Source organism: Orcinus orca, chromosome 3, assembly GCF_937001465.1.
Source record: "Orcinus orca chromosome 3, mOrcOrc1.1, whole genome shotgun sequence".
Lineage (NCBI taxonomy): Eukaryota > Metazoa > Chordata > Mammalia > Artiodactyla > Delphinidae > Orcinus > Orcinus orca.
The window spans coordinates 69,946,210-69,969,376 of record NC_064561.1 but is presented as its reverse complement, the minus strand read 5'-3'; the positions used below and the strand labels follow the sequence as shown (position 1 = coordinate 69,969,376).

Below are 23,167 nucleotides of genomic sequence, written 5' to 3'. Positions count from 1 at the left end.
TTGTCTTAAGGAAAGTGGTCCAGCTGTAACCACCGAACTCCCCCCTCCCCCACGCAAGCAACTGAACCGCCTATGATGTCATAATCACAATCCCATTACCTCATCCTGCTGGGGTGGGGGGGGCGTAGAGGGAGGAGAAGGAGTGAACCGCCCTGGGCCCTCGTCAGATTTACGGTGTTTGGGGTGACGGCTAATTACAGAACCAAGTGGGAACGGCCCCGCAACCGTTGTAAATCCTGGGTTTATAACGTTCGAGCCCATCCGGCAGCTGGAAGAGGGGCTCCCGGGACTCAGAGCAGGCCCTAATCGGCGCTTGGACTACACTTCCCAGAAACCTTCACGCCGCGGACGGGTCCTCTGCTGGGGGAAGGGGGATTCCTTCAGAGTGGCGGCCTTAGAGGGTAGGAGAGCAGGTGAGAGGAATCCTGGCTAATTCCGTTACGCGCCGGAACCGAGTTGGGGGCTGTACAGGGGCCGATGTAGTAACAGAGGGCAGGGGCGATGTCTTTGTTTACCTTCGACCGACACGGCCTCCCCCGGGGGTTTTGAGATTTGCCTCCAACTGGGCCAGTCCACCTTCTGCAATATTTTGCAGGGGGTGACTCGCTAGGGAGGAAACCACCCTCATCGCTAAATTAAAGAGCCGGGCGTCTTCCTGACTGTGCTCTCCAAGAAAGACTTTGCGAGAGAAACGACGCGGGTCTCGAGCCTCCGCGGACGGTTCAGAGGCGTTCTGCGAACCGGAGCGATCTCTCTACTCTCCTCAGGGGCCCGTTGGTTCGGGCCGGCGCCTTTTAAGGGCACCGTGGGGCGAACCGAGCGCTCAGAGCTGCTCCGGCCGCGGCCCTGGGAGCAGGAGGAGCCGCGGTAGGTGGGAGAGGGCAGGTGGCGCTGGGGCCTCGGGGCGGGCACCTAGACCGTCCCTCCCTCCTTCCCTCTTTCCCCTCCCCCAGCCCGTCCACCCTCGAGGCACGGCCTCGCTGGCCGCCTCCGCTGGGAGAGCACGGGACCTGGTGGGGGAGGGGGTGGCGGAGCGCTAAGTCCCAGACCCTCTCCATACCCTGCGTCCTGAGTTCGCTTCCCGCGGCCAGATGATGGAAGCTGATTGGGAAGAGACGAGCGACAGCCCCCCGCAAGCGTGCCCCGGCGCCCCCCGCCCCCCAGGGGCCAGCGGACGCCCCATGCCCCACCCCGCGGGGACAGGCAGGGCAACCAAGGGAGAGGTTGAAGATTGGAGGGGGGGGCTAGCCTTTTGCTTCTTCAGTGGGGTGGGGGGAGGGGTGATCCCCACTTGTCAGCCCTATCCCCTCAGTGCCATATGGAGGAAGAGCAGTCAGGTCCCCACATACCTGTTCATGTACCTTCATGCCTCCCTCATGTTTTCCTTCAGTCTCCCCCAGAGCTGTGGGACTGGGACCTGGGGGGAAGGTCCCCAGGGGTTTGTGACTCTCCTCTCCCTTGGCCTGACTTGATCCTAGGTTATCGAGGTTTCAGCACAACCTCAGCATCCCTGAAACCGTAATGTCAGGGGTTACTGCCACCCAGTGGGGTGGGGGTCCAGCCTTTATTTGCCGGGGGGGTGGTGCTGATGGTGGAGAGAAAGCCTGGATTGAGAGTTGGGCCTGGTGGGGTTTGGGGGAGGGCCTAGCGGCCTGCTGCTCTGTGTAGGGCTGAGCCCCCGTGCCAGTTGTTAAGCTGAGAAGTTTTAACTTGCTTAGTGAACGTTCAGGGCTGTCTCTGCCCCTCAGATACACAAAATGGAAGGGAAAGGAAGGCGGCAAGAGAGGGCTTCTTATACTTTTTCCTCTGCCTGCTTGAGAAAGAGGAGGCCCCTCGCGGAGCTGGTTTGCCTTCTTTTGTGTCCTGGTTTGATTCCTTATGGCTTCCGTTCTGTTCCCCCTCTCAGCCTGGCCTGTTTTAGGAAACTCAGACTGAGAGTATCAGTTGCGTGGTGGTAGCTGCATTGTTCCAATTACCGCCGTGTGTGGCCACATCCCAACAATTAAAATGCAGAAAAACACAAAATCACTCTCTTCACTTGATCCCAGAGAGGGCTGGAAGTTTGCTGTTTGGCCAGATGCCTCATGAAAAGCTTGAAAGAGTTTGCTTCACTCCCTGCTCCTCATGGCTGGTCAGCCTGAGGCCTGGGGTCTCTGAGGGTAAAAGCCTACAGTTAGGTTCCCTCTCTGGTTGATCTTTGAGGGCAGAGTTAAGAAACCAAGAGCAGAAGTGATATAAGCTTTAGCTTCTACAAGAACAGGGGAAGCAGCTGAAGGGAGCACTCAGGAAGCTGGAACTTTGTTCAAGGTGGTAATGATGATTATGCATGAAAATGTTATTTAACTATAGTGATGATTGACTTCCACAACGTTTTTCCCTGAACTCCAAGTACGCCGAGGTGTATTTCTTTGCTTTTCCTTGTGGTCTGCCTCCCTCTGAGGTGGGAATTGGGTAGAGAGGATTCCCTCTTTTTTTTTTGCCAAGGTAGAAAGTTATCTGCCCTCAAGGTCAAGCCTTTTGGGCTTCTCTTGGTATGCAGGTGAGGGAGGTTGACATCCAGCCAAATAGATGAACGCAATTGCCTTCTTCATCCTAATATTATCACTTGTGGCATTCTGAGGCTTTGTAGAGCAACAAATAGGAGGGGTGAGAAATGGCAGTCTTTGTGAACTCCTGATTTGTAGAGGGCAGGTGGTATACTTTTTACATTTTGATATTTGTGTTATATTGTCCCAGTGACATATATTTTTTAATAAATTATTTATTATTTATTTTTGGCTGCGTTGGGTCTTTGTTGCTGCGCGCTGGCTTTTCTCTAGTTGCAGCGAGTGGGGGCTACTCTTCGTTGCCGTGCGCAGGCTTCTCATTGCGGTGGCTTCTCTTGTTGCGGATCTCTGGCTCTAGGTGCGCGGGCTTCAGTAGTTGTGGCTCGTAGGCTCTAGAGCGCAGGCTCAGTAGTTGTGGTGCACGGGCTTAGTTGCTCCGCGGCATGTGGGATCTTCCCGGAACAGGGCTCGAACCCGTGTCCCCTGCAGGTAGATTCTTAACCACTGCGCCACCAGGGAAGCCCCCAGTGACATAGTAAGATTATTCTGCCCATTTTTCCTATGGGTAAACTGAGGCAAAGAAAAGTTTGATGATTTGCCAAGACCATCACACCAAATCGGATCTAGATTTGATTTCTTGATAGTTCTCTCTGCTAGCAAATGCTACTACCACTGTCTGGTGTGCTGTTTGCCTGCTGGTCATTCTGGGAATAGGCAGAACAGTATGGAAATGTTAGGTTAACTTCCCCTCCTCCCTTGAGCGAGGCCCCTCAGGCAATTTTGTGGGCTTGAAGCCTGTCCTCTGATAGAAATAGTTTGCTTCTACTATAATTGACCATGAGAAGGAGTCTTGATTAATTGTATTCATGGTCTTTGAGTCAAATCAGGCTAAAAACTTAGTCAAATGAAGTCAGAGTTGTTGTTTTTAAACTCTATAGAGTTGAAATGTAAATGGAATTACCTCGGTAGCATTTCCTTATCCTCTTATAAGAGAATATGTACAGTATCTGTTGGAGAACAATAATATAATATCAGCTGTTCAGGCTAAAGGAGAACATAATACCTTGTTTATTCTGATTGGTTTGAAGCAGAAAGTCATTCCTACAACCACTGTACCGTTCTGTTCCCTATTACTCTTTCTGTAGTTTAGGAAAAGGTTACCTCTCTTTGCTTATGACTGGAAGATAAAGAAAATATTGGACTAATCAGGATGGAAATAACAATTTGGGCATCTCTCTCATTTGAGCTATTTTCTAAGTGGTGCTAGTATTCTGGGTAGGCAGAGCAGAGCATGAACCAGGTTAGGAGTGGCAAATAGGTTTCAACTTGCTTGCCAACTCCATTTCATTTTACTGGTTATCCGGAGTGTCAGGTTGAGAATGTTTCTGAGGCTATGTTTAGGCTTAGCAGGAAAAAGCTGTGATCAATTAATGATGTCTGCCAGAGGCCTGACATAGGGATGCTGTGGTATGTGTGCCATACATTTTCCATCTCTGGACTAGATACATCTCTAATATCACTTGGGGCTGGTCCCTCTGTAATTGGCAGACTCAGCAGGCATGACTGGAGAGGGAAGTCCCAATGGTGCTAGAATGGTGCTGCAGTGGCAGAAGACGGCTCACGAGTGAGGTCTGGAAGAACAACAGGGAAGACATCCATCATTTGCTCCAAAGTGTGCAAGTCAGATTCCGGGGAGAATCATGATAACCCTGATCACTGAGCAGCTACAGAAGCAGACTCTGGATGAGCTGAAATGCACACGCTTCAGCATCAGTCTGGTAAAAGACCAGTCTTCCTGCTTCTCTACGACCCCCTCCCCCTTTTTTCGGAGGCTGTTTGTTGTTACTACTTCACCCTTGTCCTGTGCCGTGTGAATCATGGTACTTGTATTGCAAGAGCCCACTAAAGGCTCAAAACCCAGCCCAAAAGGAAGGGGGCAGAGATTTTCTTCACTGTTATAAAAGGGACACCAAAATTTGGGTGGAAAAGGGTTTGAGATACTGGAAGACGTGGATTATTTTACTCACTAACTTTGGGAGGACAAGAAGAAGAGAACACTTAGGAGTTCCTAACATCCCTGTAGCCCATGAATTGCAGGGGTGAGCTGAAGAGGGCTTCCTGGAACTCTGTTCTGATCCTGAATCATGATGGATATTTTCTGTCTCTTAGCCTTTGCCTGATCATGTAGACATCTCCAACTGTGGGAATCCTTTCCAGCTTGTGTCTGGTAAGACATGATGTGTATATTTGTGTGTATGCCCATGCCTCTATCCATGCATTTCTTTCATTGGTTTTCAGTAACCAGGACTAGCTAGCCTGCATCCACAATTTTCTTGCCAGGGTCACCTTCTGAGATTGGCGCTTGTCTCCATTTTACTGCACCAGCATGGAAGTTACTTGTTTAGTTTGGTCTTATTCTAGTCTTGTTTTTTTTTTTTTTTTTTTTTTTGCGGTACGCGGGCCTCTTACTGTTGTGGCCTCTCCCGTTGCGGAGCACAGGCTCCGGACGTGCAGGCTCAGCGGCCATGGCTCACGGGCCTAGCCACTCCACGGCATGTGGGATCCTCCCGGACCGGGGCACGAACCCGTGTCCCCTGCGTCAGCAGGCAGACTCTCAACCACTGCACCACCAGGGTAGCCCCTGTAGGAACTTTTATAATCTAATTTTTTGTGTAGGCAGTACATTCCCATTTCCAAAATTTTTAAACAGCAAAAACATTATACTGAAAAAAGTCCCCCTTCCTCTCCTCTCTCCTCTGCACCCAGCTCCCATCACCTCCCTAAAAGTAACTACTGTTATTAGTTTCTTGTCTATCCAACCAGAGTTTCTTTATACAGATAGAAGCAAATATAAATGTAAATGTTTTTATTCCCATGCTTTTAACACAAAAGGTTGCATTCTGTATATTTGGCACTTTTTTTTTTTTAAACTAATCATAATATGGCTAGAAGATCTTTCCCTATAAGTATGTTCCTTGTGGGTGGCGAGACACAAAGGAACACGAGCAGTCTTAGGGTTTTTCCCAAGCATGGGTTCCATTGGCAAAGGCCTTCCCCACCCTACTTGCCCTCCCTAGAAATACAAATGATCTCTTACCTGCTTGATCACCTACCTCCTGTCTTGGTGCTTTGACACATAGGAAAGGGAAAGGCTAAGGACGGAGAGCATAGGCCTGCTTTTCACAACTCCGGGCTGGGGGATGCGGGAGCAAAGTAGAGCTCGGTGGAGTAGAGTGAGGGATGAGCATGGCTCTCACACGTTCGCTTCTCTTGACTCATTCCACCTTTGACGGGGAGCAGCAGGCAGTATATGAGACTATATTTTAAGTTTCAGGTGGTTCCTCATACTGGAGGCAATATAGTATGCTGTTAAAAGGCAGCTTTAGCATCAGACAAATCTGGTTTTGAACCCTGCTTTTGGTCATTTGATTCCTGAATGACTTTTGGCAAGTTACTGGACTTCTCTCATCTGTGAAATGGGGGTAGTAATAATAGTACCTAACTCATGAAGTTTTTGGGAAACCTCACATAAAGTGCTCATCACATTGTATGGCACATAGTAAGCTCTTAAAAATATATTAGCTATCATTAATATTATTTTTATTATGAATGCCTTCCAGAAGGTGCTTCCTGGAGGGGCCTGCCCCACTGTTCCTGTGCTGAGTTCCAGGACAGCCTCAATCTCAGCCTCCACCCCTCAGGCTTGAGCCTGCACCTCAGACCACCTAGCCCAGGAAATTCCCCACAGGAGCAGCCCCTCTCCCAAGTCCTAAGCCCTGAGCCTCCAGACCCAGAAAAGCTTCCTGTGCCCCCTGCCCCTCCATCTAAGAGGCACTGCCGCTCACTCTCAGTTCCCGTGGACCTGTCTCGCTGGCAGCCGGTGTGGCGGCCCGCCCCCTCCAAGCTGTGGACTCCCATCAAGCACCGGGGCAGTGGTGGAGGGGGTGGGCCGCAGGTGCCTCACCAGAGCCCCCCAAAGCGGGTCTCCAGCCTCAGGTTCCTCCAAGCTCCCAGTGCCTCTTCTCAATGTGCCCCACCCCACAGACCCTACAGCCCCCCTTTCTTCAGCCTGGCCCTGGCCCAAGATTCTTCTCGTCCCTCTGCCACCTCCCCCCAAAGTGGCTCCTGGGAGAGTGATGCTGAGTCCCTGTCACCTTGCCCACCCCAGCGTCGCTTCTCCCTGTCACCCAGCCTGGGCCCACAGGCAAGCCGCTTCTTGCCCTCTGCCCGGAGCTCCCCCGCATCCTCCCCAGAGCTGCCCTGGAGACCTCGAGGCCTGCGCAATCTTCCCCGAAGCCGCTCACAGCCTTGTGATCTTGATGCCCGCAAAGCTGGAGTCAAGCGGCGCCATGAGGAGGACCCTCGGCGGCTGCGGCCTTCCTTGGACTTTGACAAGATGAATCAGGTGGGACCAGTAGGACTAGGGAAGCTTGGATGGGAGTAGGGGGACTGTTCCATTTGCACCTGTGAGTTGTCCTCTAGCTCCAGGCCCTCCTGGCAGGGCCTCCCTTGGAGCTCCTTTCTGTCTGAGCTTTTGCTGAGAGTGATCTACCATCCCGATTTGCCCAGGATTATTCTGGTTTTATCATTGAAAGTCCCATGTCCTGTGAAATTTCTCAGTCCTGAGGGTTCCAGAGAAACTTGGGGTGAGACCCATGTTAAACCTTCCAACAGAGATCCCAGATTGTCCTGCTAGAGACACTTTCCGTCCTCTCTGAGAATGCATGAGCCACAAAAGCCCCATCATCAGTGCCCCACCCCTCCTCATGCAAGGCTGGTTTTGTCACTTGCCCTTTACTGCTTCATGTGGGTCTGTAAGGGCTTAACCAAAACAGGCTCTGCATCATTCATCTGCTCAACAAATGGTTTTTTGACTTCCCAGTGTGAGTGCAGTTGTTGTAGGCAGTTGCCCACTTTTTTCATATTCTTCCTTCCAGACCACTGGGTCATAAAACTTTCTGAGGACTTATTCATAGAGTCATTCATTCAACCAGTCAGCAAGCAGTGTTGGATGCCTACTATGTACCAGGCTCTGACTAGGCACTGGCAATACAGGAGTGAGACAAGCAGACAGTATTCCTGTCCATATGAAGTTTATAAACATGCTTCTAATCTTGAATCTGATCGAAACTATGGGCACTTTCCTCAAAGAAATGTGCACATACACTGAATTTTCAAAATTTTATCAGGGAGTTCACGACCTCACCCTAACAGAAAGGACTCCTGCTTTCAAGGATAACTAAGAGAGGGGTACTTTGAAATCCAACTTGGGCCAGGGTTCTCTGGGAAATTAGCATCTTTCTTTGCCTTAATTTTGTTTGTTTGTTTGACAGAAACCATACTCAGGAGGTCTCTGTCTCCAAGAAACAGCCCGGGAAGGCAGCAGTATCTCTCCACCGTGGTTCATGGCCTGTAGCCCCTCACACCTCTCTGCTTCCTGCAGCCCCATTGGGGATTCCTCCCAGGTGCTGAGTGAAAGCGAAGAGGAGGAGGAGGGGTCCGTGCGGTGGGGCCGGCAGGCGCTGAGCAAGCGGACATTGTGCCAGCAGGACTTTGGGGACCTGGACTTGAATCTCATTGAGGAGAACTAAAACTGAGAGGCTACTTCCTGGGGCCACACAGACTGACTCTCTTATGGCTACTAACAAGTGTCGAGGTCCCAAGGCCGGGGGCCCAGCCTGGGAATGGGGGTGAGTGGAGGGCTCCGACTCAGGGCAGCCGGAAATCTTCTCACTCCAGGAAGCTCGACCATGCCGAGAGACTGGCTGGGACAAGATAAACGGAGCTGGTGGCGGGAGGGACAGCCCCAGAGCAGGCCCTTACCATGGCGGTCCTGAGTGTGAGTATCCCTGCCACCGAGAAAGCAATGGGCAGGGAAGGAAGGGGTCTCCTGACCCCAGCTCGGGGAATTTCACTAGCCCCTTTGCTTCAAAGGGCACTTGTGTCTTAGAATTTGGCCAGGGTGGGGGGTTCATTCAGCCTCCTCTGAGAAATTGTGTGAGAGTGTGTGCGTGCATGAGAGTGCTCGAGGAAAGGTGTGTTTGGGTAGCCTTAGGGAAGGAAGGCAGTTGCTCCTTAACGGCAGAGCACCATGGATCTTGGGTTTTTACGGGATAGCAGGCTTGTTCAAGGAGTCAAGGTTCTAAGGAGCTCGGGAACCAGGCTCGTAATCCATTAGCACCAATGGCTCTGCAGAGGATTCTGTTTTGGGGTACAGCAGGGTCTTTTAAGTGCTATGACCTCAGCTAATGGTCTTTCCCTCAGGCCCACACCTCCCGTAGATAGATCTAGTATTTGCTGGAGAGGGCTCTCCACACTGATTCTGAGCTGGCCTTTTTTCTCGCCAGATTGCCTAGGCTGTGTACAACCTGCCTGTCTCACTCTCTAAGTAGATGCAGGCATATGTGGGCAACTGAGGCAGGGCTGAAGGGCTCCATCTCTTTTTTTCCTTCCCTACTGATGGGACCTTTTCCCCCTTACCCTCTGCCCTTCGAGGGTCAGGAACAAGGAAGGAAGGCCCTATATTGAGGCTGACCTGCAGCAAGTAGTGTTCAGTCCCCAGCAGGCACCCCAGCACTAACTTTAGAGAAACCTATTGTTAAAAGATCCAGGCCCAGCCTCTTTTCTGACCTGCTTGAGAAAGAGGAAGGGGATGTCAGCATATACTAGTTTGCTTGTCTTCCACTCCTGCTAGGAAATGTTTGTCTCTAATTGGTCCTTAGAGACCTCAGGGAGGTTGAGGCTCACCGAAGGACTGGCTGAGGATGTGTAAAGCAAAGACTTTGAGAAGCAGCTGGGAGTTTGTTGTTGGATTGAATTTCTTTTTTTGTTTCACAGCCACAACTTGAGCCTGGGCAATGGGTCTCAGTGGCCATGGTGGTGGGTTTAAGGACTGTAGAAGCCCTGTAAGGCTGGCTCCAGTAGAGATGCCTACTGAAGCTGCTGCCACAATAGCTTGTGAGGCTTTGTCCAGCTTTGCTTAGACCCTGCGGTACCAAATTGGACCTGCCCTTCCTGTTTATTGGGAGAAGGGCATTTTTCCAGGGTTTTGAAGGAACCAGTTGCTCATGTTAGGGAAGAAGACCAAAGTCTGTGTGTTTTCTTCCTCGTGGAATTGAACCTGTCATTTTCTCGGTCTGCCACATGTTGGATAGGAGCATCAGCGAGGCCCTAGCCTCCTCGCCTCCACTCCAGAGGAGGTGGCTGTTTCTTTTTCAGCCTCCAGCCCTCAGAGGTTCTACCCTTCCAGGGCTCCTTCACTTCTCCTGCTAGTTACCAAATGTTACCAGTGAGCTACTAGGTCTGTAGGGGCTTGAGAGAGAGGCTTTCTGGAGAATCTAAGGAAACCATGAGCCCAGGAGTTGCCCATCCTTGGTTTCATCCCTCCCCTGGCTCTTTTCCCTCTTTAGGCCATAATTTCCCTGGTGCCAGCTTCTTTTCCTCCTGGGGCATCCTCATCCCTGTGCTCTCTGCTACACAGGGGCTGTGCCAGCTTACAATAGGCCACTGGTAATGCCAGTGGGGTCTCTGCAGACCCAAAGCTTAAGAAGTGAGGGCAATAATTCTGCCTCCACCCTGAGTTCCCCAAAGCTCTAGGGCACCATCCTTAGGGGAGAAGATCTGTAGATGCCATATATGAATTCCATTACTTTAAGATCTGGAAAGTTAAACTAGCTGGAGCTATCATCTTGCTTCCCAATCTAAGTACCTGTGGCCCTGGGACAAGCCTTTTCGAGAAGTGGTTTATTTTGCTTTACACAGTAGATCTGTTCCAACAGTTCTGTGTAAACCAAATGCTGTTTTCCAATGCATTTGGACTGCTGACCATTTAAAAGCAGCCTGTGATTGCTTCTTTTGTAAAGCAAGCAACCTCCCTCTACTTTAGCTGTTTTGACTCTTTGGATTTTCACATATTGGGCTTACCCAGAGTGGAGCACACCTCTGCCGGGCTGTGGTTGACCCTGGGTAGACATCTGCATCTGTGTTGTGTGTGTGGTATGGCTGACCAGTAGGTGAGTATTCCTGCGTGTGTGAGTGAAGCCACTCCCAGGCTGGTGCTCTCCTCCTGTGCCCGGTGACTGCCCAGTGGCAGCTCCAGCTGCCCTTCACTCCCACCTGCTGCCAAAGTCCCTGTGCTAATGGGATTACAAATACAAAAAGTGGAAAAAAATTTTTTCGTAAACTTTGTTTTATATTTTAAAAAAATCCATAAGTCTGTGTATGTTAAACATGAGGTCCTGCCTCTGTGGCTGTGTTTGAAAAAATAAAGTTTTATTAGAATAATCCATTTTCCCAAGCAACCTTGTGTACTACAGTGTCTTCTTCCTCTCTTCACAAAGAAAGGCAAGGAGGAAGCGGGGAGAAGGCCGCCTAACTGTTCCAGCCCCTTCTTCTATGACATGGCTGGGCCTTTGCCCCTTGAGGGCAGTATTTGGTCGCTGGGCCCTTTGCGCCACAGTAGTTATATCCTATGCCCAGCTTCTGTTAAGGCCTTGGTTATTTCTGGCAGTCTGATTTGATCTCTTGTTCCCTGGTACTTATACCCATCTCCTCTTCCCTCCTGCCACTCACTTCCAGCAGGGTGAAGTCAAGTATTAATACATTCTTGCTCCCTGAGAAATGCTTGATGGTACAGTTAGAAACTTGTCTAGATTGGTTTGTAGGCTTTGGGAAGTGGGGAGAAGGCATGATAGGAGCCTTGACCAGGAATGTCTTTTCAGAGTTTTCACATGTTCTGTCCTGGAGAGATGGAGATAAAGTCATCAGAATTCAGATTCCAAAGACCTAGGCAATTTCTCCATCCTGAAAATACTGATTTTGGAAAATTATCCTAGCAGCAGAGCTTCTCTTTTGCTCTAGAAGGTGGTATTTTCCCTAATGCTTCAATGTGGAATGTTCATTTGCTGAAAGAAGCTGTATGGCTCGCTCTCTCTCTCTCTTTAGACATTTCTAGTCCATCCTTTCTTCTCCCTACGTTAGCATTCTTCCAATGTGTGTGGGTGAAATATAGTTGCTTAGAGAGCCAGGCAGGAGCCTCTTGTCCCTAAGGCATAGCCTTTCTTTTACCAGTTGTGGTGCTGACTTGCCAGGCAGCAAGAAGAGTCAAGTTGCTTAGCCTCCAACCCAGTTTCCTGCTTCAAATTGGTGGCACTCATCAATGAATACCAATGAAGTGTGCAAGAGGACAGGATTGGCTTGATTACCTGGAGCAGGAACTTTGAGGGGATGAAAAAAACACTCTAAAAAGAGTGGGAGTTGTCACCTGCCCTGGAAACAAAGGAAGAAGGGCTTTGAGGGGGTAGGACAATAGCATGTGGTTAAAGAATCTCAGAATTATAGATTCGTTCTTTCTTCAGAACTGCTGTTTTGTTTCACCTACTGTTTGAGCAGGGGTAAAGCCTGAACATCTAAAATTACTTCCCTCTGCTTTTTTTCCTTTCTGTTCAGTTTTTTTGTTGGGTTTTTCTACTGTTTATTTTCTGTGAAGGCAAATGTGATTTTATTTTCCATTCCTGAAGTATAGGAAAGAATATAAACTTCATGAGGGCAAAGGTTTTGTTTTTATTCAGTGTTGTGTCCCAACACTTTGAAGTTACTGGCATATGAAAACTATCTGCCATATTTGTTGAATTAATTTTTTTACCTTTGCCTTCCCATCCCTGGGCTTAGGCACATTTCTGTGTCAGTGCTGTGAGAAGCCAGCTTTGGACAGTGGGACAGTAATTAGAGCTCCATATGGGAGAAAATCCCAGCAGTGAATTTTAATGGACAAGCTGCAAGGCAGCTAGGTCATGTATGGATTCACCCCTGTTTCTCTCCTACCAACTACAATTTTTGGGCTGTGTGCTTTAAGAGGTGTCTCTTGGTGCAGAAGAACATTGAGTCAGGCCTCAGGTTAGCTATGGGAAATGGAAGTTATAATGAATAGAGAGAAAAAAATCCAAGGAAAAGTTTCCTTGGTGCTCCACAGGGTTAGTTCTAGAGTGAATTCCCTGGATGTTGTACTTTGACTGAAGTCAATAATTGGTACCTCCCTATTGCCCCCAACTTTTGCTAGAAGACAAGTAGGTCAAGGGTAAAGAAGGCTATGGACAGATTTCTGGGTAGGCACATAAGTCTTGAAAAAACTCTACTGCTCTTAACTGTCTGTAGGTCAGAGCAGTGAAAAAAAATGGGCACTTTTACGGTAGTAATCATGCATTAATACTGGACCTTTTTCTGGTTTATATCTGTTTCCACATATACTCTGCATCCATAGGCCATGGAACTTGTGCTAGTCTCTAACATGACCAACGTTAATGACTTAGGTTTCTCATTGCCCAGTGTGAATAAAAATCTAGGCAAAAAAATCTCTGTATCTCCCCTTCTCTACAGCCCCTTTTCTAACAGGAGTATCAGTCTTCCACGCCTGTGAATTCAGATAGGAGTGGTGAGGTTTTCTTTGTCCCCAGCCCCACTACTTCCATGGTAAGATGTATATACTTCTGGTCTCTTTCCAATTCCCCTGAAAGTTGAATTGAGAAACACCTGGACTTCATAACGTTGGCTGATTTGGAAGGGGAAGAAGCTCCATGGGGTTATGTCAAAATACTGAGATGTTGGAAGCATGCTGGCCTTCAGCCAATGTAAAGGGTGGCATTATTACATACAATGAGTGTGTGACACATTGGTCAATTGGAAAGGAACCTATGAAGTATTGGTAATATAGAATGGGATGGTACCATGTTATGGACCAGTGAGAAGAAAGATAATTGTGTCCCATGGACCAATGGGAAGAAAGTTTCCTAAAAGATAATGACAGGAGGGGTAGTGCCTATTTTCAAGTTCGGAAATCAATGGGGTATTGGGGCACTAACTTTTTAGCTCAAAATATCAACTCTCTAGGTAATTTGCCCCTCAGGCCCCCAGTCCAGTAAAAGTCTTTGGTGTCCGAGGAGGGTAAGCCAAAGCCTTCTCAGATAAAGGGGCCCCGTGAAGGAAATATGGCACCAGGATGGTGCCACGGGGGACTGAAGGACCCGCCCACTTCCCCACCCCGGCCGAAACTGCAATTCCCCTCCCTGCCGCAGGGGGCACTGCAGGCCCCGGGGAGGTTGGGGAGGAGCGCTGCGAGGGGCCCGGAGCTGCCGTCCCGCTCCGGAGCGCGGGGGGCGCTGTGCGGGGCCCGGGTTGCAGCTCCGCTCCCGGCCACGGGGGGCGCTGCGCGGCGCCGGTGGTTGGTGGTGGCTGTTTGGGGGGGGGAGCCGCGGCCGCGGGTGGTGCGGAGGGAGGCCTTGCGGGCGGATCGGGAGCTCGGCGGCGGAGGTGGTGGGAGGCGGCGGGCGGGAGCGCGGGTCTGGCCGGCCCTGGCGATGGCGGACGCGGCGGCCTCCCCGGTGGGCAAGCGGCTGCTGCTTCTGTTCGCGGACACCGCGGCCTCGTCCTCGGCCTCGGTCCCCGCGGCGGCGGCGGCGGCGGGTGGAGATCCGGGGCCTGCGCTGCGCACTCGGGCCTGGCGGGCCGGCACGGTGCGGGCCATGAGCGGGGCGGTGCCCCAGGACTTAGCGGTGAGTGGCGGCCGAGGCGGGCACTCGAGGCCGGGGTTGCACGGCCTGCGGGCGGCCTCCCCGGGGGCCTTTGTGAGGGGGCGGTGGGGTGGGGGTGACCCAGTTCCGCGCCCCCAGATCTCCTCAGCGCCCCCCGCCGGCATCTCAGCACCCCGAGCTCTGGCCAGCATGGCTTCCGCGTCGGGGTTCGCGCCCCGGTTTACCCCGGGGGGCGGCCGGGGCACTAGGAGCTACTGCCTCCGCCCGGCAGGCCCCGCCTCCTGAGCGACCCCTTTCTCAGCGTTTCCCCCCCACCCGCCAAACACGCCTTCGGAGCAGGCTCTCACACCCTGGGCTCCCGGGCCCCCTCAGAGTTCGGCCGGTGCTGCCGTTGCCTCCTTGAAGACGCGGACCTGTAGTCCCCAGCCTCTCCCGGGAGACCTGCGCCCTGTTCCCTTCTTCCCGGAGCCCCGAGTGGGGCGGGAATGTGGGCACTTGTAGGAGACGGAGAGGCTGCAGTTGGAGCTGCTCGGGGCTGTTTTAGCTGGCAGTTACTTCCTCCTTGTCTGAGCCGGGCTCGGCCTGGCGGTCTCCAGAAAGGCCAGCTCTCAGGATTCTCTTCAGGCTCCTCTCTCTGCGCTTCTGGGTGACAGGAGCTGCTGTTGTAGCTGTTTTTGATAAGTTTGAGATCTGTCTTGGCAGCCGAATGGGGCTGTTGGGTGGTACTTTTTTGCTCGTAGCTGGGCTACTCCCCCAAACCTTGGGAGAGGTTTTGTTTTGAAACTTTGTGTTGGGGCTCGGCCGATTTTGAATACTTGTCTTGGTGTATGTTGTGATTAAAGTTGTTCAGTAATAGAACTTAACTAGCATTTGGGATCATGTTGTGTTATTTTTGTTAATGTGGCGGCAAAATACTGCCTTTGAGCTTTGGCAAACCTCTTTAGTTCCTCATTCTGATAACGGCCCTAGCTTCTCTGTTGAGATAAGGCTGTGAAAAATAGGGGGATTCTTTTGGATTGTGATAGATGTTCAGGCAGAAGGAAAATTTTCTTGATGAACTTGTTTCTGCAGATATTTTATTCGCTGTAAACAGGAACTCATAAGATTTGATATTAATATTGCAGGTTTCTGATGCTCGTTTTTCTACCTATTGATCAGTGGTGTTAGGCTTTTTAAATTTTCTTCCTGATACGCAAGCTTTATGGGTTGTTTTGCTTGTGGCTGGCTTAGGCTTCTGCTACTTGAGTTCGTTCACTTTGATCTTTCTCCATGCTCTATGAGAAAAAGGCTGCTTGGACATTTATGAGGCTTCAGTGGGGCGAATTTGTAGAGATAACAGGAACATAGTGGGGTGAGGATGATTATTAAGAAAGGGGATTTGGATTTAAATTCCTTTGCGCTTTCTTTAGAAGATTGCTTTTTATAGGCTTGGACGGGAGAGAGGTGTCCCTCTCAGATCCAGTAATTTACTCTACCCCCTTAAATGCAAAACTTAAGTAAGATCCACCATTATATGCATATTTTGACCAAAGGCTTAGTCTGTCCTAGAGTTTCAGTCAAAGTTTTATGTTCTAGTTGTTTCCTCCATCAGATGAATTGCTAATGAGCTCTGCACCTGAAATGGCTACCCATTCACTTTGTTGTTTGCTGGGCTCCCTAAGGGCAGAGGTTTTTGAAGCTCACTGAGATGCTGGACACCTAGTAAGCTAAATACTGAGTAGTTCTACCACTGCCCTTGGAATTGGTTTCTCAAACCAAGTAAAAAGTTGCAGTGATTCTTGGAAATTAAAGCAAAGTGTATATTACAACTGTGTTGAGGTCTTGCATAGAGCTTTATGCATATAAAAACAAAGGCAGTTTTGGTTTTAAGAATACTCTTACGCTTGTCTTGTGTGTATAATCAAGGGACATAGGTGAGAAAACAGCCACAACAAAACTCAGAGCCTTTAAAATTTTTTACCATCTTGCAAAATTGCTCAAGAATTGCTGTTGTGATGATGAGGTTCTGTTAATGACAATAATTAACATAGGATCAAAACTGGCCGTTTGTTTTCCTTTTTCATTAAAGAGATTTCCTTTGGACCCTAGGCATGTGGGCCTTTCCAATTTGCACCACACACCCGTAGTAAACACAACTGTCTTCCAATCAAAAGTGTTCTTCCTGTACTCAAGGGTGGAGTTTGCAAGCAGCTGGCCTGTGATTGGGCAGATTTTCATTCAGTTATGTTTAAGATGTTTTCAGGCATGCTTAGTTTTGAGTAATGCATGGCAGGGCGCCCCCTGTTAAGGATGAGTAATTGAGGGTTGAATGAATGAGTTTTTGAAGTGATTGAAAACACTTTGCAATTTTAGGCTCCATTAATATCCTCTTTCTAGATACTTTTAGATCCAGAAATCTTCCAAAATGTAGTCCTGATCCATTAATGAACGCTTTTTTTTGGAAAACAGTTCCAAAGCCATAAGTCAGGATCTTGTTGATCAAGAGTTTTGTTGAAAACGGTTTGTTAGGTGGGCATCTTCCTCACCAAAGCTATGCTGACAAATAACTGAGATTTTTAGATTAAGTGGATAAACAGCTTTTTTTCCCCCTCATGGAATAGTAGCTTTATTTGTATTTCAAAATAGGCCTGTTATGCGATAAAAAAAAAAAAAAAGTCTAGTTTCAAAATTAGTTTAATGGATTTTTGTGCCTTTACCTCTAACTTCTTTTCTAACTCTGTGTCCTCCTTGTGTTTCTGGTTCATTATTAGTCTATGTAAGTGGCAGAGACCTTGGGACCGTCACATATATACGTATGGTAAATAAACACACAAACCAAAAATAGTGGATTTTTCTTTTTTTGTTATAAAAGCAAAACTTGCGTTTTGCAGAATGTCAAACAGCCAAGCATAAACACGGGAAAGCCAACAGTCTCCATCCTTTACCAGCTTCCACTTATCAAAGAAGCTTTGTGCGCCTTTCTCAATACTGGTACAAAAAAGTATGAAAACATTTATATCTCTACAAAAGGTTGCTTTTTTTTTTTTTTAGCAAATGGTATCATACTGCACAATATCTGTAGCCTGCTTTTTTTCTTTTTTCCATTTAACATTAGACCATGGGCATCAGTACCTGTAGCTCTTACTCATCCTTTTAGATAACTACATTATATTCCATAGAATGGATGTATCCTTTATGATGGGCATTCAAGGTATTTTAAAATTTGGGGCACTTAACAAACAATGCTGCAGTTAATATACTTGTACATATATCTTTGTGTAATCATGGTTTTATTTCCGTAGTTTAGCTATCCAGGATTGTTGGGTTAAGGAGTACATGTATATATTTTTATTTTGTTAGGTAATGCCAGGTTATTTTCCTATGAGATTTTAGCTTTTCATACTCCCACCAGCATTCAGGCAATGCTTGTTTCCCTTCATCCTTGCCATCACTGGTGTCATTGGCCTTTGTTGTTTTTGGCAATCTGATGGGCGAAAAATAGTATCTAGCATTTCATGACTACTGATCTTTTTCTATGTTTATTGGCCTCTTACATTTTTTATGAGTTATTTATGCCAATCTTTTGCGTATTTGAAAAAATGGAAGTTTTCTTATTCTGTACAAGTTCTGTGCATATTTAGCACATTAACCCCTTTACCTGTCAAGTGTGTATTTTCTCTCATTTGTCTTTTAACTGTTTATGGGTTGCTTTGCTGCACAGAAAAATAAAATGTTTGTATCATCAGATCTCTTAGACCTTTCTTAATGGCTTCTAAGAAGGATTTAATTGCTTGGGAAGAGGACCTCCCCCTGCCACCTTGAGCCTATATAAATATTTTTCAGCTTTTCTTTCTAGTGTTTCATTTATTTTTACCTTTAGATCTCTGGTCCATCTGGAATATTTTTGTAAGTGGCATGTGTGATGGACAATCTAACTTTTCCTACTGAGTAGTAACCAATTGGGGCAGCACCAACTTTATTAAATAAACCATCCTTTTCTTTCTGTATGATAGAATTAAATGATGCTTTTAGTAGCACTGATTTGTTTTGAATGTGTATCTTACCTATCTCAGCTGTCCAGAACTTGCAACAGGAGTAAAAGCATATCTGCCGTAATTTTTTTAATCCCTTAATCTTTTATCTTTATCTGGGGGAAAGGTGGTCTCTAAAATACTCCTTTTCTTTGATTTGAGATAATGTAATAATTGTGGCAGTATCCAGGCTAGTACCATGTTTCTTCCATCTGGGAGTCTTCTAAGAGGAGTGGAAGCCTACCCGCCTTTTTTTTTTAACCTCCTCCTCCAATGTTTCTTCTTTGTTTCAGATTAGGTGGACTTTAAAATACCTCTCTACTTTGTTTCTATATAATGTAATAATTATAGTCAGGTTTCCAGTGTACAATCCAATATAATTTATTCTCAACCTGTGTTCAAACACAGAATTTAAGCCCTAATTGAAATAGGAGATTATGGCTTTTAATGATTATCCTTAAGTGTCCTTTTCTTGCATATAATTCCAAAATTAAATAAAAATCTGAATAATATTATAGTATCATATGCTGTTTATTAAAGTCAATAGAATATGTTTTGTGGATCAGTGTGTGGTTTAGAGAACTTTAAATAAAAATGAGATTGTACAAAAGAATATATAACGTTTAAGTGTGAGGTCCTCTACTCACGCTTTTCACCTGCACTCTCCTCTTACAGCAGGAGGTCTATTTTTGAAACATTGAGCCACTGTTGAGGTTTTCAGGCACTCAAGTGCTTCATATAGTTGTTTTCTAAAGTTTGTCTTATTTTATGTGTGCATGTAATTTTTAATACCTCTATCTTATTGTCTTTACATTCTCTTTGTTTCAAGACTATACCATATGTCCACCAGTGATCACACTGTACACTGGTCATTTTGTCCAGCAGCCTCTCCCTTTACTACACAATCAGATTTTTCTTGTTAATTTATGCATTTGTTTCTTAGAGTTGTTTCACTAACTCCCCACCTGCCAAGGGCTCATTCCCTCCTTTAGTAATCACTTGCCTAGTTCATTTATTCACTCATTCATTCATTCATTCATTCATTTATGGCTGTGTTGGGTCTTCGTTGCTGCGCGCGGGCTTTCTCTAGCTGCAGCGAGCGGGGGCTACTCTTCCTTGTGGTGCATGGGCTTCTCGTTGCGGTGGCATCTCTTGTTGGGGAGCACAGGCTCTAGGCGCGAGGGCTTCAGTAGTTGCAGCACAAGGGCTCAGTAGTTGTGGCTCGTGGGCTCTAGAGCGCAGGCTCAGTAGTTGTGGCCCACGGGCTTAGTTGCTCCTGTAAGTAACATGGTGTTTTCTGTTAGTGATTTTCTCAGCAACAGCTGGAATGGGTTCCTGTAGGCTTTGCTTCCACAAGGCCTGGGGGACACAACACCTGTTGCTGCTTCTCAGTTTTCCGCTGCCTTTGACAGGTTGGTGGTTTTTAAGCCCTCCCCACCCCACTATCCCTACTGCCAAAGTATCTTTTACCCTTGTTCTGTAGTTGGGTAAAACCTGCCTGATTGTTTAGTAGTGACTCATACTGCTAACTCTCTCAGTTTTACAAAGGCAGGAGTTCTGGGGGTTTTTTATGTGACTTCACGGGTAATCAGGCTCTAGGGGACTGATTCCCACTAACCAAACTGGAGACTGATTTGTAAATCCACATGTAAGGTTATTAACCTACAGTAGGAGATAAACCTATCCAGAGATCTGCACAGAACCCCCTCCTGGTCTCCTCAAGAGACCAAATTACAGATAAGACAGATCCTTGTCATGCACAGAATCAGACAAGGAAAGTAGGGTGTTGCCAAAAGAATATTTACAGTGAGCAGTCCTGATTTGGTGATCCTCTGCTTTCCTAGTACTTTCTGGCTTCCATTGTTTTATTCCGCCTTTACACTTTACTTTTGATTTTGTCATCCATTGAAATCCTATAAAGAGAAAAGAAAGCCTGTCCATTCTAGGTTCTTTCACCTTTATAAAGCCTTTCTAAATCCCCAGAGTGTTTTTTGCTTTGCTCCTTTATCACTTTGTGGATACCTCTTTTGGAATATTTATCACAGTTTTTTTTTTATATAGATACATAACAATGTATATAGCTTATCTCCCCTACTAGATTCTAAGTTCATCAAGAACAGGGAACACATGCATTTTTTACTATTATTTTACAATCCTTCTCTGACCACCTTATCTTAAGAAATAGCATATTTAGAAGTCAGTATTAGGTTAATTTTCACTTCTGATTTATTATGGATTTTCTACTCTGTGGCCCCCAGTTATAAGGTATTTATACTTGATCTTTAAGGTTTTTTCTTTTGTATATTTTTACTGATATTGACTACCAATTTTTTTCTTTACATGTTTGGATTTATATTTGGGACCCCCATCCAAAGTACATTGTCCATTGGTTTTTGTGATTTAAATCTGAGTTGCTGGATTAGAAGCATTAGATGTTTTGTTTTTCTGATTCTCAAGTAATACACGCCTAGTATACAAAATGTAGAAATTATTTTAATAAAAATATAAGTAAAAAAAATAGCCCCTATAGTGTCATAACCCATTAAAAACTGCTATGTTTTGATACATATTCTAATCTTTTTTTAGAATTGCTAAAAGTTGAATTCGTACTGTATTTTCAGTTCTGAGTTTTGCTTTTCACTTAATGTGGCAATTATTTTCCTATATTACCAAAAACTTTGGTATTATAGGTGATTTTAATTTTCTTTGTGCTTTTCTGTATTTTCCACAGATAACATGTGCTTCAGGTGCTTTCGTACCTGAAAGGGAAACAATTCTCTCTAAGAAAATCTTATAATTTATTTAACCTGGATAATTTATTTAATTGTTCTTCTTTCATTGGATATTGAAATTGCTTCAGATTTTAAGCTTTATTAATAATTCATTGATGACCGTTTTTTGTGAATAAAGCCTTTTCTGTTTTTAGGGTGATTTCCTAGGATTATTGCCAGGAGTGGTATTATGGAAACACAGAGTATACACATATTTAAGATTCTTGATATATGACAATTTTTTTTTCTTTTAAGTCATACCAGTTTATATTTTGACCAGTAGTATGAGTTTGCTTACGGAATGCATGTTTATCAGGAGCCCAAGATCTGCTAGGCATTTTACTTTATTTCGTTTAATCCTGCCATAATTCTTTGAGGTACTTACTGTCCGTATTAATAGGCAAAGGAAGTAAGGCTCAAAGAGGCTAAAGTAACCTGCTCCCAGTTACACAGATAAGGGATGTTGGGATGCAAATCCAGATCTTTGTGATACCTCTACCCCTGAGAGCATATATATCTATATGCTTGAGTTTTTATTCAGGTTATTCCTGTGGTACTCAAGTACTTAACATTTAATTTATTGAGGTTGTTAGAAAGTAGGGGAAAAAAATGGGAGTAATTGTTAGAAATCTCTCTCTTGATCAAAGGAACCATAGAGGGAAAATTATTTTTTGCTTGAAAACAGCAGTGTTCTAGACATGCATCATTCCCCACTGTGGCTGTCAAGATGTACCAGTTTTGTAATATCATTTGTAACAGAGTTCATATTTTGTTTAGAATGTAGTTAGAAAAACTGGAAAAGAAAATTTGGGAACCTTGGAAGTTAGTCTTCCATTTTCCTTACCCTCTCACAATCATCACCATATCCTGTTATTTTTATCTCTAATTTCTCAAATATGTTTTTCATTTACACAGTCTTATTGGTTTAGGCCTTTTACATCTTTTACCTGGGTTTTTATCACTTTATAATTGGTCTCCCTGCCTGCAGTTTCTTGCCTCTATGAGTTCCCTTCCAACTGATCCCAAAGTTAATTCTTTCCTTTAAAAAAAAAAGTTATTATATAAATAATATGTTTAAAAACAAAAAAGAAGGAACATTTACTGGTAAGGCTAAAATACTATTACCTCTCCTATCCTAATCCTTCTCTAGAACACTCAGTCTGCTCTTAGTTTCTCTGCCTTTGCACCTGCTGGAAAGTCTTTCTCTCCCTTCTCTGCCAGAAGAATATAGTTTGTCCTTTGAGATGCAGCTTGTATACTACTACCTCTTCTGTGAAACCTTTCTAGTTTACCATGGCAGACGCCTTCTCTAGCGTGTTCAGTCTTTATTATTGCCCTTATTACATAACTCTTTAATAATTTCTGTACCTCTCTGTTGGCTCATCTAGGGTTTTATTCCCTCCTGCTGAGTGCTTCCTTATTCACCTTGATACCCTTAGCCCTGGCAAGTGCCGTACACGTGCGCACACACATATATTTTTGAGGCGTTCTATTTTTGTTGAGTGAGTGAATAAATGAATAATTTTATTAATTGTAGTAAGAATGGCCTTAGGGAGAACCAGAATCCAAACTGATTATTACATGATTATGTGATAAACATGGAGGTCTATATTACTCAGATTACTATCATTTGATTTTTTTCAAACTTAGGTTAACTTATTTGATTTTTTTAAAATTTTATTTCATTTTAATGTCACTCAAATGAATGTACATCACATATAGACCATAAAAGAGATTTTGAAATGAAAGCAGGAGTTTTACCGCTAACTCTTCTTAACTAAGGAAATATTTTACACATCTAGTCCTTGGGTTCTAGCTGTACAATGTATAGTAGTATTTGCTGCTTTTACTCTAATAGTAGAAATTTTTAAAAGACTTAAAAAAAAATCAACTCAAAGTTTTAGTTCTGTTCTGTCCAGATTATCAACCTGCCTTGGCCATCTCTAACTCAGTCCAACCACCACCATTGATTTTTGTTAGTTTATATCCCTTCTTTCTGTCCTGTGACCTGGCCACTACCATTTTAAGAGTTCATGTTCTGTGTGCTTTGACCTGAAATGATTCTTCACCTTATATGTTCTAACTCCCTCCATCTCTAGCTAGGAGGTGAAGCACAGTGCTAGGGCCAGAAACAAGCCTTAATGCTGGTAGAACATGTTTACATATATCCATATTCCGTATTGCTCTCAAAACATATTTGTATTATTAGCCTAGAGCTGTTGCTTGATCCTAGAACATATAGCACTGTGGTTGTCAAGTTCAACACTTTATTCCTTTGCCCAGGCAGGTTAGGAAATAATTGCCCTTAAATTAGG

General features: G+C 45.8%; 2 protein-coding genes across 6 annotated transcripts in view; both read left to right on the top strand.

Annotated features, from left to right (window-relative positions):
• Positions 1-125: 125 nt before the first annotated feature.
• FAM53C (family with sequence similarity 53 member C) lies at positions 126-10,846 on the top strand. 2 transcript variants are annotated; one of them, XM_004282069.3, is made up of 5 exons: positions 126-413; positions 4,095-4,324; positions 4,716-4,773; positions 6,167-6,951; positions 7,880-10,846. In XM_004282069.3, exons 2-5 carry the CDS (start codon positions 4,247-4,249, stop codon positions 8,135-8,137), a joined length of 1,179 nt encoding a protein of 392 aa, XP_004282117.1. In that variant the 5' UTR covers positions 126-413; positions 4,095-4,246; the 3' UTR covers positions 8,138-10,846. The 2 variants fall into 2 exon arrangements, with proteins under 2 accessions (XP_004282117.1, XP_004282116.1); XM_004282068.3 differs by lacking the exon at positions 126-413 and adding an exon at positions 616-867.
• A 2,862-nt stretch (positions 10,847-13,708) lies between these two features.
• KDM3B (lysine demethylase 3B) overlaps positions 13,709-23,167 on the top strand; it is a 59,193-nt gene continuing 49,734 nt past the window's right edge. The window contains exon 1 of one of the 4 annotated variants that reach the window (XM_004282066.4): positions 13,709-14,092. In XM_004282066.4, the coding sequence (XP_004282114.1) occupies positions 13,898-14,092 (195 nt within the window). In that variant the 5' untranslated portion in view covers positions 13,709-13,897. The remainder of the gene's footprint in view (positions 14,093-23,167) is intronic. The other 3 variants (XM_033409837.2, XM_033409835.2, XM_033409836.2) reach the window with 3 other exon arrangements.

Bases quoted from the DNA above. Each gene is read 5' to 3' on its own strand.
- FAM53C (XM_004282069.3), top strand. From the start codon at position 4,247: ATGATAACCCTGATCACTGAGCAGCTACAGAAGCAGACTCTGGATGAG. The intron at 4,774-6,166 runs GTAAGACATGAT...AATGCCTTCCAG, and splicing joins TCCTTTCCAGCTTGTGTCTG to AAGGTGCTTCCTGGAGGGGC. The intron at 6,952-7,879 runs GTGGGACCAGTA...TTTGTTTGACAG, and splicing joins ACTTTGACAAGATGAATCAG to AAACCATACTCAGGAGGTCT.